The sequence below is a fragment of the Poeciliopsis prolifica genome, unplaced genomic scaffold (assembly GCF_027474105.1).
Source record: "Poeciliopsis prolifica strain line A6 unplaced genomic scaffold, Auburn_PproV2 SCAFFOLD011, whole genome shotgun sequence".
NCBI lineage: Eukaryota > Metazoa > Chordata > Actinopteri > Cyprinodontiformes > Poeciliidae > Poeciliopsis > Poeciliopsis prolifica.
Window position 1 is genome coordinate 7814427 of NW_026562386.1, and position 17682 is coordinate 7832108.

General features: G+C 37.4%; 2 protein-coding genes across 3 annotated transcripts; one reads left to right on the forward strand and one right to left on the reverse strand.

The window, feature by feature from the left end:
• The first annotated feature begins 623 nt into the window (after window positions 1-623).
• pstpip1b (proline-serine-threonine phosphatase interacting protein 1b) lies at window positions 624-11683 on the forward strand. Of its 2 annotated transcripts, none has more exons than XM_055036666.1 (15): window positions 624-686; window positions 2463-2563; window positions 3461-3535; window positions 4064-4098; window positions 4198-4304; window positions 4539-4601; window positions 4759-4848; window positions 5375-5420; window positions 6634-6713; window positions 7030-7128; window positions 9602-9698; window positions 9837-9927; window positions 10069-10157; window positions 10332-10429; window positions 10508-11683. In XM_055036666.1, the coding sequence occupies exons 2-15, from the start codon at window positions 2529-2531 to the stop codon at window positions 10637-10639; spliced, it is 1137 nt and encodes a 378-aa protein (XP_054892641.1). In that variant the 5' UTR covers window positions 624-686; window positions 2463-2528; the 3' UTR covers window positions 10640-11683. The 2 variants fall into 2 exon arrangements, with proteins under 2 accessions (XP_054892641.1, XP_054892640.1); XM_055036665.1 differs by lacking the exon at window positions 624-686 and adding an exon at window positions 1821-2019.
• A 29-nt stretch (window positions 11684-11712) lies between these two features.
• Window positions 11713-17141, reverse strand: tspan3b (tetraspanin 3b). Its single transcript, XM_055036672.1, has 7 exons — window positions 16979-17141; window positions 16253-16444; window positions 14288-14362; window positions 14074-14175; window positions 13800-13952; window positions 13617-13700; window positions 11713-12779 (listed from the first exon to the last, which is right to left on the reverse strand). The coding sequence occupies exons 1-7, from the start codon at window positions 17039-17041 to the stop codon at window positions 12687-12689; spliced, it is 762 nt and encodes a 253-aa protein (XP_054892647.1). The 5' UTR covers window positions 17042-17141; the 3' UTR covers window positions 11713-12686.
• Between the last annotated feature and the right edge of the window lie 541 nt (window positions 17142-17682).

A 17682-nucleotide genomic window follows, 5' to 3' on the forward strand; every position in this document is an offset into this window, starting at 1 on the left:
TATTATTTTTGTTGATATTTTATGCCTACTACACATGTTTTGACTCAAGTACTTTTGGTTAAGCAATTTTCAAATCATTTTTAAATGAAGCTTTTTAAATTTCCACTGGTTGTTGTATTTTTTCATTTGTGCAAAGCACATTGTGTGGCATACATGAAACACAAAGTGCTCTAGAAATAAAAACAGGATTAATTACGTGTTGTGTTAAAACACTTTAACCGAAACTCTTTATTAATTTATAAAAATTAACTTTGTTGAAAAAGCTTTCAAAGTTAAATGAGGCTGTCATCCTCTAAATATATATGTATTCAAAATAAATAAAACAAATCAACAAAGACGCTTTAGCCTACCAAGTGCCATTTTTCTCAGTTGGCTGTATTGATTTGTACTGTCCCTTTAACATGTTGTTTGGTGTGTGACAGAACGATCCCTGGACTTCTTGAGAGGCCCAAAGATTTTCACACATCTCATTGAGCGGCTGGTGAGAGACGCCACTGTCTGTCCTTCTCCTCCTCACTTTGAAAATCAATAAGATGCTTCCGTGTGCTCATTCACGTGGATCTGTGTCTTTCCTGAAAAAAGCCCAAGGCACAGATTTGTACTCCTCTGAGCTTGACTGAGGAGATCTGGGAATCTGATGTTCGTCCCTCCTTGGAGATTTATGAACTATTGTCTCTGTGCAAAAGGTGGGTTTGATCCTAATGTTGTCAGGCTGGCATTGATGTTCTGGTTTATGTCTCCCTCTTGTGGCCTTTACAAAAAAATCTGATGAATTAAGAAATTGAGAAAAGGAAAGGCAATTAAGCAGAGTCATCATACATGTGCCTGTGAATAATTTTAATATGATCGTATTTTGATGTTTAGAAAGTTATTTGTCCCCCCGGTATATTTGGGTATAGAATACTGGTGAATTTATGATAGTAAATGATCTTTGCTGCTGATGATATTAGTTCAAACTACGTAATTTTCTGCTCGCCATTATGAGCCTGGTTGAAGTGCTCGATGATTGACTGCTGGACAACTTGCAAGACAGCAGTCTCTCCCCCATGACTGTATAGACTAGGGATGCTCAAGTTCTGTAATCAAAATCAACTTTCCTGCAACTTTTAGATACATTGTTTGTCCACCAAGCCTAAATAAAATGAATGAATTGTTGCTCGGCCTCTGAAGAGCTGAATGACTGAATGCTGATGAGGAAATCCAGCCAATTGATTGAAGTGTGTTGGAGAAGAGATGTATGTGAGTTGCAGAGTAGTGACTCTTGATGTCTGGATCAATGACTGTAACATGGCCACAACATGGCAACAAAATAACATTACAGTGTTAAAAATCACTTTTTAAAATTGAGTTAAATATTTGTTTGATGTTTTGAGTTGAAATGAATGTGCATTTCAATAATATTTGAGTGAAATGTACCTGCATAAGGCATGTCAAAAGATAGTATTCCTGTTGTCTGAGCCATAAACTTTGAATAAAAAACACAAACAGGAGCGAACAACCTTAAAAAGTCTTGTGCGGTCTCTTGATAAAACTACAGCGTTATTTAAGTCGAGTGAAACTACACTTTTAACATACGAGTGTTTTTCTTTTTTATATATTGTTAATGGTCAAACCAAAGCAACACTGAAGGAATTAAATACATTGATGGAAAAATACAGAGATCTCCCTAATTTTGAAACTGTACAGTGTCATGCAATCTTTTTTTTTTTTTTTTACACCAAATGATAGTAAAAGAAACTACATTTCAGGAGGGGGGGCCTGAGCTGCCTGTGGTCAGTGACATCATGGGACACAAGCTCTTCCTCATTCAGAACACCCAAAATGACTCGCTGACATTCGAGCTTCTGCAGGTTTTAAACACATTATCTTGCCGAGGGTCTTCAAAGCCTTAATCTGCTGCCTGTAGCCTGTAAACACACAAATTCTTATTTAAAATAAGAAGTTTATTAAATAAGCGAAGGGCAAACTGAGGAAGTGGCTGGTGAGATGGCTCCTTTGATGTTTAAAGACGCGTTTTGGGTAAGTCACTTCTTGTGGTCTTGTCATTGTTTAAGACAGAGAAGGGCAATTTAAATAATGCTTCCTTTTATCTTGAGTTATTCTTATGTTGAATTAATTGCACTGTGTTGTTATAGTATGTAGAATATTCTAGTATTTACATGAAGAAGGATCAATAATCACATCATTACAACTCTGATGTTAATCACATACAGAAGTTAAAGTTACAACCAATACCAGCAAATAACTTTGCAAATCGAGACTTTTACTGTTAGTGTCTCAGCACAACTCAGGAATGTGGCAACTATGGTGACATATTTCTATTTTTTACGAAGTACAAATGTTAGTTCTGCATTTTTCCTTCGCAGAGACTCCAAGATAAAAAAAAAAGGGACATTTTGTAATCGCTGTCGAGCTTTGCTTTTTATTGAAGCATTTCTCTTTCGCTTGTCTTCTGAATGCAGAGCTCTGACTTCACCTGCCACGCTGGGTACGACACCGTGATCCAGAGGCTGCGCGATGGGCGGCAAATGTGCAAAGATATGGAAGAGCTGCTGAAAATGAGGTGGATTTTTTTCTCTTCAAGTGACCGAAACTAAACTGCACCCATTAAAACTGCAGAGACTGCAAAATGATCTCATTTAATCCGTCTTTGTGAAGAATGTCCAATATTTCACATGAATTTACTCTCATCATTAATCTGATCCCTTTAGCAGTTTGAGCTTTGTATTTATCACATTAATTTCAAAAACAAAAATTCCAAAAAAAAAAGAAATCAGAACTGCTTATTTGATTGAAAGGAGCATATGACTCATAATAACACTTCAACTAAACTCAAACCATAACTCATTTCTGTATTTCTGGAAAAGCAGCACATTTTCTACACACTGATAATACAACTCATGACGTGTGACTTAAAATTTTAAATTAGAGCTCAATAAAACTGTGAGATCAAAAACTAAACACCTAGTTACTTCAGTTAAGATTCTTTGTTAATTTATATTTCAGCAATTGAGAACAAACATCTCAAGATACTTTACAGGACAAAAATGTCAGAATCTTATAAAAAAAGAAAACATGATTATAACATAGTAACATCAACCCAAAACAGTTCAATCAAATGAGCAGGTTGAAATACAGTTATGAACATCTCAGTTTAGTATGTAACACAGTAAGGTCAAACTCTGTTTATAAGATCATTTTATAAAAAGTATTTTATCTAAGAAAACCTGTCAGGTTACATTGAATCATTGACTTAGCATTACTGGCAAATAATAGATACAACAACATATATTTAACTTCAATCTTGAGACTTAATATAAATACGCGTTTGAGTAATATGCTCACAAAGGTGAAGCAACAGCGTGCGTTGAATTTATTTTAGCCCTGTTGTGCAGCTTAATAAAAACCATGTGTCAGTTCTTCGATTCTTACTGAAGTCACCACGTGTTTCACTATGCAGGGCAGTGGCAGAGGAAAAGTACGGGAAGGAACTGGTGACAATTGCTCGGAAAGCTGGAGGGCAGACAGAAATCAGGTAAACAAACAAACAAAAAATCAATGGTAGACCAAGCACAGCATATACTGACATATTAACCATGAACAATTATGAAACCAGTGTGGCACAGCAGTTAAAGATAGATATGTATACTAATGAAACTGACCAGTAATACTAAATACAAAACTCCAGATCGCACCTTTGAGTCACATTCTTTTTTCAGAACGGCATAGGTCTGTCAGACTCAAAAGGAAGAAAAAGAGCGTAGCCGTGTCTGTGCGCATATGTCTGTAGGTATCGACTTGACACTTTGCCTCTCTGCGTACTGTAAGGCATTACATATCAGTTTCCTGTTCACTGTGAGCAACAGCAGTGGAAAAACTAACCAACTAACCGAATAAACCAAAGACAAGGACGTTTCTGAGACAGCAGATCAGCAGTTTATACCGCTCCATAATTTTTTCACTGATTCACCTGCAAATGTCAGCCTATCCTGAAATGTCAGCCTTCAAGTTATGTTTAAATGGTTTGACCAAATAATCTCATAATCATGACTTTATTTCCCAGCACTTTGAGAGCGTCCTTTGAACAACTGAAAACACGTAAGTCTGTACTCTCTGCAGAATAACCTTGCCAGGTTGTGCCGAGAAATAACAGTGAAATTATTTGATTTTTGCTCCCCGCATTTTTGTTTACTGCAGAAATAGAGAACATTGGCAACTTTCACATCCAATTATCTGATATATTGAAAGAGGAGGTGAAAAACATCGAGACTTTCCGAGAACGACAAAAAGAGCAGAGGAAAAAGGTACTGGGTGAAAGTTGTTGCCAAGCAACTGACTAACTAAAATCTGACGTGTGTGGTTGAAATGTTAGCCGCCCGATCGATATTTCACTGACACTTCCCTTAATTGTTCCCTCCAATGCCATTTAAATCCCTATGCATGAACTTAGATGGTTGTGTTAACTACCTGTTTCTTATCTGCATTTTAGTTAGCACAAGTTAATTTTAGGTTCTGATTATTATTTCTTTTTTTTTCAGTTTGAAAGCATCATGGAGAAAGTTCAAAAGAAGAAGGTCACTTTGTACAAGAAGACCATGGAGGTAAGACACTAGAATGACTTCTCACAGTGGGAATCAGTTAACTCGGAAAACAACATATAATTTTATGTTAATACAACAAAACTGAATAACAAAATAAGCTTTCTGTCTATTCTTGTGGTTAGCTGTTGTGTTTCCTTTCTGTTTCTGTTTCCCCCAGTCTAAAAAGACCTATGAAGTAAAGTGCAGAGAGGCTGATGAGGCAGAGTCAGCTGAGCAAACAAATGTTCCAGCCAAAAATGCTGAAAAGGTAATGCGTAGACATAAATCAGCTCACTGATTTACAATATTTCTTCATTAAAACTGCCCTACCTAATACTTATAGCAGCTAATTAGCACATACAGTAAAGCACAGATTACAGAATATGCTGAAACCAAATTTTTAAAGTAAACGTTTCCCCTGTTTTTTTTTTTTTTATCAATGATGAGCTCAGTTCTGCTCATATTCTGATAAAGTCTCCAGATAAGAAAAGGTGAAAATATCTTGAGGTTATTTCTGCACTGGAAAGACCACAGATAAGGCTGTTATGACAGAAGAGGATTCCAGAAAAATGGAGGCAAACGATCTGTGTTAGCAATTCTTTTAGAGAACAACTGCAAGAAAAACAGAGATGGAAGCAACAAGAGGGCAGAATCGTGTGAATTCAAATGTCAGTTCCTTATGAATGCATTTAGTCACAGGCAAATTATTCTATTTAGTCTGTCAGCTGTGAAGTCGTCTTTAAAAACCCAATGGGCTGCATGTGCATAATGTCCGTTTAAAATTTGATTCGCAGGTCCGTCATAAAGTCAAACAGTGTCGACAAGCTGCTACAGAAGCAGGTATGAGCCACGTTTCATAACTTGATGTTTCTAGTTGTTAACAGCAGAGTCAGTGTTCTTTTAATCTCTCAGAGCCATCTGTGACGTTTGTCTTTGTGCTTTGTTCGCTTCATTCATTGGTTTCAGTCCAACTGGTTGAAATCTGCCACAAAGTACTGCATATCGTGCTGCGTTTACTTCATAAATTAAGGAAACTGAAAACGCAGATGAGAAAAGAAGAAGTGGCAGCTTTGAATAACTACCTAAAGCGACTCAACAGTTTCTGACACCAGTGTCCTTAAGAAACAGGAAGAGAGCAGCACTATGACACAGGACATGAGAAAACCAAGTGTGCTTCAGTTGCTTCAGCTGTTGCAAGTTTAAGTTAAAAGTTCTTCGCAGCTCACATTTTTGGAATATAGTTGATTATTTCTGTGTGCAAAACTGCTTGCTCTTTGTCATTTATTTTAAACCCAGTTTAAAAAAATGTAATACATCATCTGTGACAAGTTGCAACCAAACATGACAATATTTATTTATAAATATTTAAAGTGTTTATTTCTAATTCTGGTGATTATGGATTACAGCTATAATCAAAATTTAGTAAAAAAAAAAAACTTGAATATTAACATTAAAAAAATGCCTTTTAACACAGAACTGTTGGCCTGTTGTACAGTGTATGTACTCAATATACTTGGTTAGAACTCCATTTGTTGCATTGTGAGAGGATATGACCAACTTCTAGCACTTCAGTATTCCATCCTTTAGTTAATTTGCATTGTTTTGTGTTCATTTGCATTTTGTTTTCTGCTGTTGTTACCTGTGCACCTTTTTCTTCCGTGCATTTTCTATATGCTTCAGTTTTCATTGATATTATTTTATACAGCATTCTGTGGTCTGCCAGCTTATTTAATGGTGACCTTTGTCCTTCTCAGTGACCTCCTACTGCACAACTGTCAAGCCCTTCTTTATCATGATTGTGTAGGCCATACATGCGCATAACATACAGTAACATTATTGTTTTGCTGCCGTGTCACTGAATCTAAGCCAGTTAATTTCCAAGAAAGTCTCCGCTAAACTCAAATATAATTAAAAGGAGGGAAGCTCAGGATCTAACCCACATAATGGAAATTCAGCTTTTTGAGAAATAAAATGTGTTCAGTGTGCTTGCATGTTTCATGCCACAGTTTTGATTTTAACCACAACCCACTATAGCATTCTGGCTTCCTTGCAGAGAGGGTGTACCTCACCAACATCGATCAGCTGGAAACTGTTCGTCGAGACTGGGAAGAAACCCACAAAAGCACATGTGAGGTACAGCAGACGGCATATTCCTGTTAGCAGATCTTTAACCTTCTCCTAATCCACCATAAGGTCTTAACTCCCAGACTGCGCCTCAAACCACATCCTCTAGCAGAAATGTGTGTTGACCAGGCAGGAAGTTTACTTCATGTTGCACAGAACGTGACAGAATGAATTGTTATGAATCATTCTAACAGAAGAACTATATTATTTACCAAATTACTTTATATAGTAGCTTGGGTGTTTTATAAAAATGTTCTTTAAATTTCCTGTTCCTCATTTCTTGTTTGTCGTTTTACAAAAGAAAAACATGTCGGATGCATTTCAGGTCTTCCAGCAGCTGGAGGGAGACCGCATCAACATGCTGAGGTGTGCCATCTGGGATCACTGCAACCATTTCTCCATGCAGTGTGTCAAAGATGATGAGGTAATTTGCTCTACTTTAAACAAAAATAAATGACCAAAAGGTATCCAGCTTGGATTTCACAAAACAGATATTTACAAATTGCAAATCTTCCACCAGCAAGTGGTTCATTACCTTTTAAAGTAAAATGCAGAAACTGATGTTGATGAAAAAAAAAAAAAAAACTTACTCCATGATTCAGCAGCTTGTAGCACCTCCTTCACTAGCAGTGACTTAAAGGCATCTGTTTAAACCTGATCTGTCTCTGATTTTTGTGGAGGAATTATGTTTGTTTTTTTGCACCTTTGTTCATAGTTCTCCTGATATTGTGCAACATAATTTCCATTGGGTTGAGGAATGTACTTTGACTGGGCCATTGCAGAACCCTAATTCATTTCTATTTGCTTTTGAGCTTGTGCTATTTTTTCTGTGACCTAATTTGGGCAATGCTTTAGTTGTCACACAGATGGGCTTTCACTCAACTCTTGATTGCTTTGGATAACAAAGTTGGCATGAATAAATAAATAGACCCTAAGTCCTGTGCCTGCAAACAGGCCAAATACATTATTTCTCTGCCACTGTAATTGGTATAAAGGATTTTGCCAATATATTTGTCACATTTTGTCTTACTACAGTTTCAATCTTCATTCCATTTTATGGAGATCTTTTGTGAAAAGACTAATACTGCATAGTTTTTAACATTTTTCACTGATAAAAATCTTACACTGTTTTGCACGGCTAGAGGCACATCTAGAAGTTTGAACTTTGTCGATTCTTTGTGGCAAATTAGCTCAGGCTCAGGCAAAAATAGATAGAAAATGTCAGTGAAGAGCAAGTTTCAAGTCTAACCACAGATTCTGCATTCGATTTATTTCTGGACTTTGACTGCACCACTTTCACTGTGCTGTAATCAAAATCATTCCAGTGCAGCTTTGGCATTATCTAGAGTCACTGTCCTGTTAGCCGGTTAAGCTCCACTGGGATCTAAATTCTTTTGTATTTACTTTGCTTCAACAATCAGCTTTCTTGACCATGCCAAATAAAAGAATACTCCGACCACTATGTTTTACTTTTGGCAAAGTGTGTTCAGGGTGGTGTGAAGAGTTAGTTAGTTTTCTGTTACACTGCGTGCATTTACAGCTAGTGTCATTTTGGTCTCATCAGATAAGAGCAGCTTTTTTAAAGTTTGCCTTATTTTCCACTATGCATAATGCATTAAATACTCAATGCTTTGGCTTCCTTCTCACCATTCATCCAAATTTGTAGGACAATTAATATCCTCCCACCTAACAGAATCTCCAAAGTTGGTTTGGGCTCCAGAATAGTTGTATTTGAACCAAAATTATCCTGATATTGACTTATAATTAGGTGACTCTTCAATTTTAAAGGCATTTCTTAGCTCTGAATTTTATTTCAGGGTATCAGAGTAAAATGGGCTGAATGCTAATGGAGGCTAAACATGTCAGACTGGACAATTTTTTTTTTACAGATCTAAATCTGTAAAAAAAAAAAAAAATTCAGAAAACCATGCATTTTCTTCCGTGTCATGCTTATAACACATTTACTGTTGGTTTAATGGCATAGAATTCTCCTAAAACAGTTAGTGATTGTTACCCAACAAAATGTGGAAAGGTTCAGGGGTATGACCACTTCTGCAAGCCACTGTCTCTCCAGCAGATTTATGAGAGGCCCAATGGGCTCAAACTTACAATTGTGCACAAACTCAACCATTCCCATAAATACAGACAAACAAAACAACCAAACACTGCTTTGATTGCATTTTGTGAAAAACCTTTATTTAATTTGCAAAATTTATTAAAATGTGATATTAGTTCTGTTTTGCACCTAGATCTCACAGCTTCAGTCTGAAGAGCTGTCAAACTTTACTGTTACCCACACTGGCAGATGTGTCTGATGCTGGATCAAAGTCACACTTTTAATTATTCTTATTTACCAAAACTACCATTCAGTCTCACATTCACCAAGATGATGCTTTTGTTAAAAAAAATTACAGAGGAAATATTAAAAACTCAAAATTACATGCATGGTCCATTAGTGTTTTCAAAACCAAAATATTATGTAGGTCAGATTCAAAATTTTGATTTCTAGGCCTTGACGAAATGAAATGCATTTGTATTAATATTAATAGTAATTTCTATGAGACAGAACTTTTGTCAGTGTTTCACAGGTATTGAATGTAGGTGTTTTTGTGTTTATGATGTAAAGCACTTTGAAATGCCTTGCTGCTAAAATGTGCTATACAAATAAAATTGTATTGATTGATTGACTGACCTTAAGTTAAGATAATTACCAGTGATATATTCTCATTACTGTGCACTTGGTGTAACAATACACTGAGCTGTTACAACATTCACTCCTTCTAACCATTAAAAAAAAACAATCTCTGTTGGGGTTTTAGCAAACAAAAACCCAACAGAGTGTGTTGGTTCAGACAGAAGCAACGCTCAGTTCTGACGTTCTGCTTGTTCTAACTCAGCTGTACGAGGCGGTGAGGGCGCTTCTGGAGCTGTGTGACATCACCACGGACAACAACTGTTTTATAGAGATGAAAAAGACGGGATCGAAGCCACCAGGTGAGTTAAAGAGAAGTAGCAAAACAAACTCAACAGGAGTTACTGTGCTGCGCCTCTTCTGACCTTTTTTTCTTTCAGTTCACTCTAAGAAAACAGTTGGCATTTCTCAAATGAGCAACTTCCCTTTTCTTTTAACAGATCCTATAGTGTTTGAAAGCTGCTACTCAGCTGGGATGAAGAGGAACAGCAATGGGCAAGCTTTTTTTCCTCAAGAAGACAGGTCAAGAAGGTATGACACTTAACAGGATTATGATGCGAAGCAGGGCCCTTTTAAACCACGTTAATCCAGTGTTTTTGGTAGCAGTTTAATGAATCTGAGGAAGCCACTGTGTGTTTTCTAAATGTGTTTATGTTTATGTGGATCACACAGGAGCTCAGAATCTTTACTCATAAGGCCTGTGAGCATCAGTACTGAAAGTCCCAGAGCTTCACGGCTAACCCTGCCGTCTGTTGCAGAGAGTAAGTACAGTTTATTTCTATACAAACATTTTAAAACAGATTTCTCATTGGTCAGTTTGCACTAGGAAATCTACCGGTAAATTAAATCCCATGATGAAAACCAAACAAAAGAACAGAAAATTATTTCTGTTAAGTTTTCCGTGTTTGATTTGTAATTTCTTTCTTCTTTTTCAGGCGAAACAAGTGACAATGGCTATGCACCCCTCCCTTTATTGCCCACTGCCCCTGAAGAAGAACAGTTCTATGTTGTGCTTTATGAGTACAAAGCACAGGTGATTCTCCTAGGACGCAAACAAAATTGATCAACAACCAGTTTCCTCAATTATATTAATTAATTTATTTATTTGTAGGAGCAAGATGAACTGTCTGTGAGCAGAGGGGACATAGTTCAGGTCCTGGTGAAAGAAGAAGACGGCTGGTGGACAGTGGAGAGGAACGGGTACAGTGGGCTGGTGCCAGGAAACTATCTGGACAAAATCTAATTCCAACCCAAAACAATACAGACAAGTTTCCATCAATGATAGCTTCTAGATACCAGACCTGACATAAGTTTAATCAAAAATATGATTAAGTATGTGACTGAAACCTTTTTTACAGGCTGTAAAAACAGGAGGCAAGTCCCAGACACTGCGGGCAAATATTTATCCCTGAACAAAAAAGGTTATTTATGTGACTAATTTAGTCTGGCAGTCGTGCACAAGACCACTTAGGGCCCTTGTGTCGGGACAGCCGCATGTTTCACTCCTTCCTCTGGCCGGCTCTGTTCTTAAGTCTTCTTTTTCAGACACATCTTTAAGCTTTATGGTTAGAAGTTCTACAACTGTGACTGCTTTCAGAGGCAGATTTTAGAAAAATGTGAGTAGAAGGGTGAGGAAATTACAGAAGAAATGTATTTTGCTAAACAGTTTCAATTCCCATTTAGGCAACAGCTTTTGAGGTACAATGAATTTCTTGACTGAGCAGGGCATTCTGTGTTCAAATAATATTTTCATCCAAGAGTTAGTGAACTTACTCTTTAATTAGTTCTACTAATTAAAGAAGTTTTATTTTATTTAGCAATATTTATTTAGCAACAATAGTGTGCTTGGTCTAATGCCGAAAAAACAAACTATTTTCTTTTTTAGGTGGTTTTAAAAATATGTGTTCAGGAAATGTTAAAAGCTCATAAAGGCAGATCTGATATTTTGGTACAAGATAAGGAAGTGAGGTTTGACTTGTGGTATTTTAAATTACCTATTAAGTAGACGGTGAATGTTTGTAAGCATTTGCAATGGGTGTATTGTTTTCTTTTGTGTTCTGCTTAGATATACTCTGAATCAGTTGTTAGCACAAGTTGCTCTTCTATCAGCAATTAGCTTTGCCAGTCTCGACAGTTCAAAACGGAAATCCAAAATAACTTGAGGAGAAAGTGAATATATGAACAATAATTTGGATGTTTAAACATTTCAATGCTTTAAACTTTTTTTTTTGCTACACACATAGTTAATTTCCTATTTAAATGCATTTTTTATGTGTAATATATTGTGAATGAGGTGGCAAATAAAAGCAGTCCAGGTTAAATATTTGAATTTATTTGTTTCTAGTGTGTTCTCAAGTCAAACACAACTTATAAGTGCCTCACATTTCTCTTGTAGCACTAGTCATATCTAGGGGATCAACTTAGCAGCCCAAAAAATAACAGTACACAACGTCACAAACATGGTAGAAAATAACATATTGTAGTTCTTCGTATCAGGTTTCTAACTAGGAAAACAAACTGAAGTCATCCGGTGAATTTAAGCTGAATGCACACTGAAGCGTTTATGTAACACTGCTGATGAATGGTACAAATGGCACTGCAGTTTATACTGGCAATGGCTCACTAGAGATGCCTGATTCAGAGCACATCTACACCCAAACAGAAAATACGTTAGCTACAACCTAAATATCTGAGAACAAATAAGGATACATAGCTGCAACACAACAAGATAAAAACAAACAAAAGAACCACTTTGCTTTTAATGTTACTTATAGTCAATGATTTTAAACAGTTACTGTATGGTTATAGAAGTCGAGGAATAGCTTATGCAACTAAATAACTAAGTGTCTCAAGGGTTCCGGGCATTGTGCAAAAGTCTCCTACAATACTCACAATCATTATCTTCATTGATGAGCACAAAGAGCTCTTCATCATCATCATCATCATCATTATCGTCACCATCGTCATCATAACTGAATAAACAGAAATTTCAACACAAGTAAAAAAATCTGCAACATGAATTTGAGTTATCAGCCATTTACAGCTTTGGCTTATATACAAAAGACCAAGACAAAACGGAAACTCAGAAAGCATGTTAATAAATAACCACTATTTCTTTTGAAGCCATCACCCACTGAAACCTCAACGTCAGTTTCATGAGCTGTGCAAGGTGTGCTTGAGCTTGAGTAACTACGGCTGAATCTAGTGTGAACATGTCTGGTGAAGCTCCTGGACATTTTTTTTTTTGTTTTGTTTTGTTTTATTTTACTGAGAGCGACGGGCCGTGTCCTTCAAGCGTAACTGTTAGTGGTGACCAGCAGCTCGTAGGCCGGATCATGACTCCTCCTGCACAGCACCACACAGGCACAGAGCATGCCTAGCATCTGCAGACAGGAAACGCATAAGTTCAAACACATCTTACTTAAAATTACTATGTTTTGTGTTATTATTTCACAAAAGAGGAGGAGGACGAGAAAAAGTGATATTAAATTGTATTCAGAACTGCAGATGTCCTGAGATGCTATTTTTAAGCTATTATATAAAGTCTGGATCCTTTAAAACAGAATAGGAAATAAAGGGCCACTCAAAAGATTTACATAACTACATTCTACATCATGGCTAACATACGGTAGCTCGCAAAAGTATAAACGCCACTGATGAAACACCAGGTTTTTGTGATGTAAAAACTGAGACCAATATAAATAATTTCAAAGCTTTTTCTACAAATAATTATTTTGTCAGATTAACTTACCCACAACACTTTACCTGAAAAACAATAATAATCTGCCGTTCAGTTTTCCCTGTTGGATTTTCCTGAAATTTGTTTTCTGTGTGACCCAACTTCAAATTATTCATGGAAAATTTTCCCAGACATAGATTTTTTCATAGCGCATATTCAGTGCCTAACCTCTGCCAATCCTGGGGGTCTAGTGTACTTCCCCAGTGAAACATAGTCCTTTGTCTCTAAAGTAACTTTAGAGACAAGCATAAATAGGAACAATTGCAGATGTTGAGAGGAAAATAAAAGGCCATGCCAGAATTCTGAGCTAAATTCTGTATTCTAACACTTTTGTGTGTTTTGTAGATGAACTGTACCTGGAAAACATTTGGAAAAAATTTATCACGGCTTTGTTTTTTGTCCATCACAAAGACTAACATTTAAACAGACATTTTAGAGTCATTCTTAGATGTTTCTGCATTTTCATTATTGTACCTCTTACCTGTATTGACGCAAAAGTTAATGCTGCCCATATGACATACATCATGATCTCCTTCAGTTTCTTTACCACAAGTGCTTCACAGCCCTAGGAGAGAAAATAAGTGACATGGCAGAAGGTTTCACATGCAGCAGTATTTTCCTAGCAGCATCCTGAATGGAAAATGTAATTAGTTCTTGTGTGTACCTCTTGGTAGAGATCAGCTGGTCGGGTCAGAGTGCCAGTGCAGTTGTTGATGTTGGGCTGGCAACAGCTCACTGGGACGCTGTTGTTCTTAGACTCCTTAAACCAGCGTGTGTTTCTCCAGTCAGAGTAGTTATGGATGCCACAGCAGTGAAGCTAGGGAAAAATAATCAAGACGAGAAAAAAAAATCATTAATATTTGATTTTTACTTTTCTAAAGTCTACAAAATGCTCATATACTAATAAAAAGTCCTCCAAATGTTGCATATTTCCTCACCTGTCTCTGCACATAGTCAATAGCTCGACTGGGAGCATCCGTGTTGGGGCCACTGTACTCATTGTACACCTTCTGGATGGAGTGATTCACCTCGTCTTCTACCTGCAGTGGTCAGACGCCCACAAATTATCAGCAAAATATTGTTCAACTGTATCCACAGCAGCAATCCTTCACCTACAAAAACCTGTCCGCAGGAGAATGAGCCTGTGCTTACCTTTGCCCTGTAAATGTAGCCGAGAACAACCACCACGCACTCCGTCACAAACACCAGCAGAAGGATCGCAGCAAACTGAAACGGCGAGAAACAAACAATAGGATTCATCATCTGAATCTGAAGGAGAAAGAAATCTCAAGATAATTTCAAATTAATTCTCACAACAAAACTGGAGTGTGTACAGACATCGAAAAACATTTTCAACATATCAAATTTATTAGGGTTTTCTAAGATGTACAGAAAGAGCAGCAAAGTTCATAGGATTCTTCCTGTCTGTATGAGATGTTTTAACAGCAGCTAACATTATGTCTCTCCGGGCACAACTACTTCAATGTAGTTAGGAGATGTGAGGGTTAAAGATGTTTAAAACTACTTTAGGCACTATCCAAAAAATATACTACCTGCAGAAGGAATTACAAAGTGTCATATTTGGGGGCTGAAAAGATGTCAACCATCTATTTTTCAGATTTTTTTTTAGAAAACCCTGAAAACTATGTGCCATTTTTCTTCTATTTTAATACAATACTCTGTTGGTTTCCAATAAACTAGACTGAACTTTGTGGTGACAAAATGTGAAAAAGCTGAAGGGTATTTACAGTTTTGCAAGATGATGGAGAAATAAGCAAATCAGACAATAAGCATATTCATTTGTTTTTTTAATACGTTTCACTGAGTACTAAGATCACATTGTGTTGAGTAAATAGCCGCAACAAACATGGGTGCTGGCTGTCTCTCAGCAAACAAAGGCTCTTTACATGATGCACCTTACTCACTTCTGCATTTAAGCTTAAGCAAAGTGACCCTGAGATCCTCCAACCACTGCGCCACCTTCAGGCAGTACTTCATGCTGCCAGGAAACAGAATTACCAGAAAATGATCCAGCAACAACCCCGCCTCTAAATCCTCCCAGCCAGTGATTTTTCTCACTCTTTAAATGAAAACTACAAGCTCAAATTCAGCAAAAAGCACTCCCTTCTTAACTGTCCTTAGTCATTAGAGGCTTAAAAGATTAAACACATAATCATTCAGTCATTTTATTTAACTCTAGTATGGATATGTTTAGTTCAATGACAACTTAAAAATGTGTTTGTTGTTTTTAATGTCACCAACATGGATACTTGATTAAATCTGTCACTGAAATTACAAATATCTACAGTTTTATATGTAGACTAAGCAACAACCAAGTCTAATAGTGCTTATTGAGTGGAATATTTTACCACTACATTAATCTGCATTTAGTATAGCAAAGTAAAACAACAAGCTGTTATTATTCAATCCTGCAAACTTATGATGGAATTTCTGAACCATGACTTTTCTGTGAAAAGAAATATTCAAAAAGGGTCAGTTATTGTTCCTGTAAGAAAAGGAAACTTGCAGTGTTGTTTCAGCCAGCTGACCAGCAGTACAAATCATATTCTAAACCAGTTACTCCAGAACCTTCTCATGCTCAAGTATCTGGATAATGGGTTAGAACGTGTTTGCAGTTTTGCCTCTGCACTGCTCTCCGAACGATGCAATGCTTACTTACCACAGCAGCAATAATTTGGAATTAAGACAAATAAAGGCTTAAATTACCAACAAAAGAAGGAAGTGGTAGCCCAATGTCTGTAATGTGCCTTAGAGTTAGCATAAACGTGTCTCTGCCCACAACAGGAATTGGGTTGCAAAAAAATGCGACAATTTAAGATTTTGATGATTTGTGAGGAAGCAGCAGTTGGGGAAAGAGTGTAGAAAAGAGTGCAAGGAAGTGATTAGAGATTGAGGTCTGGGTCAAGTTGAGTTCAGATATTATTAAACTCTCATCTTCAGGAATATATGTGGGTTTTTTTAGGATTAAAACTTAAAAGATGAAGGCTGCCATTTCAGTCCATCAGCATTACTCATCGGCATCGCAAGAACACTTTTACATCTCTTCTGCCATTGCTTCTTTTTTTTTTTTTTTAAGTCAAAGCTGTGGAAACTCACGGTTGCCAAGCCACAGGAGCTCTCGCGTATTGTTGCACAGCAGCCAATCACACCGATGATGAACAGCAGAGTCCCTACAGCGATGATCACCACGGCTGGGATCAGAGTGTACACATCCTCAAAGAAGTGGTCGTAGTCGTCATATGTGATGAACACATAAGCTCCGATGTAGCACAGGATTCCAGCAGCAGCCTGGAGAGAGAGAGACAAAGGGTCAGGGGTCAGAGGCAGGTCAAAAAACCTAGGGCGATCATGTACTTTATAATAAATCAGACAAGAGATTTGCTCTAATATAGAGGATGGATAAATAGTTGTTATGCTAAAAGAACAACTGAGCATCTCTGCAACATTAGTCAGAAAAATAGGTCAAACAAAAGGGATTATTTCTCTCTTATTTTGCCTGATTTCCCTTTATGCGCTGTAGATCAGTCAGCTGTCGTTACCTGCCGGTGACTGCTGCATGCATTACATCACTGCTGCTAAGACCAGAGCTGCATCAACACAACACAAAGCTGCCCAAAGCATCACCGAGCCTCCAATCCACCCCGGCCGACCCCACGCCGACGAGAAAGCTTGCAACACGTCAATTGGGTCCCGCCTCATAAAATAGCGCTTCTTCACAGCGCGGCGCATCTCTGGCGCAGTCTGCAGCCCTGCTAGCGCTCCCAACCCCCGGCCTCATCATCGGGATGCTGCACATTGTTCTACCATCTGTCGTTTTCTTACCCAAAATATGAGATTGAGGAAAACCAGGACGGTTTTGGACGACGTGATCCCGCACTGTCCCATTGTAACGCGAGCGCTTTGAAACAAGAACTGTTTAATTGTTATTATTTGTGGGCGACAATTTTCGGTGCACCTGCACCTTTGCTGTTAAAATAATAAAATGGCTTCGGTCTGCCTCACCGCTCAGATTCCTCCGGGCTCGACCAATGAGGTCACAGCAAACGGAGGCTGGAGGTCACGTGCTCACGCTGACGTCACCGTTCAAAACAAACAGCCGGAAGGCTTTCCGAGCTGAAATGTGAGCAGGTTGGTCACAAGGAACATTTTTTAGGTTATTATTTCAGTGAACTCATGAAAAAGAAACTAATGTTCACTTTCACAGAAGATTAGGATATTACATAAATCAATAAAACGTGTTTTTATTGAAGAAAATATTGGCTATGATCATTTTATGGCTAGAATACTCACTGTCCAGCATGAACATCACAAGGAATCTGATGCAGAACAGTCTGCTGTATTCAAGCAGGAATAAATGCAAAAGCTCTGCAAACATTTCAAAAACTAAAAAAAAAGTAGGCTCACATTACTTTCATCTCTTGGAAAATGTGCAAAAGGCCTTAAAATTTATTAATATTTCATTTTATTACAGCTTTACACCCAAAAAAACTAAAGAAGAATAAAACATTTTAGATTATCATATTATT

Excerpts from the sequence above, each read along its gene's own strand:
- pstpip1b (XM_055036665.1), top strand. The coding sequence starts at position 1,987 with ATGGCTCCTTTGATGTTTAAAGACGCGTTTTGG. Across the intron at positions 2,020-2,462 it reads TGTTTAAAGACGCGTTTTGG|AGCTCTGACTTCACCTGCCA; the intron begins GTAAGTCACTTC and ends TTCTGAATGCAG. Across the intron at positions 9,928-10,068 it reads CAAGAAGACAGGTCAAGAAG|GAGCTCAGAATCTTTACTCA; the intron begins GTATGACACTTA and ends TGGATCACACAG.
- tspan3b (XM_055036672.1), bottom strand. The coding sequence starts at position 17,041 with ATGGGACAGTGCGGGATCACGTCGTCCAAAACCGTCCTGGTTTTCCTC. Across the intron at positions 16,445-16,978 it reads TCCTCAATCTCATATTTTGG|GCTGCTGCTGGAATCCTGTG; the intron begins GTAAGAAAACGA and ends CTCTCTCTCCAG. Across the intron at positions 13,701-13,799 it reads CAGCTGATCTCTACCAAGAG|GGCTGTGAAGCACTTGTGGT; the intron begins GTACACACAAGA and ends TTTCTCTCCTAG.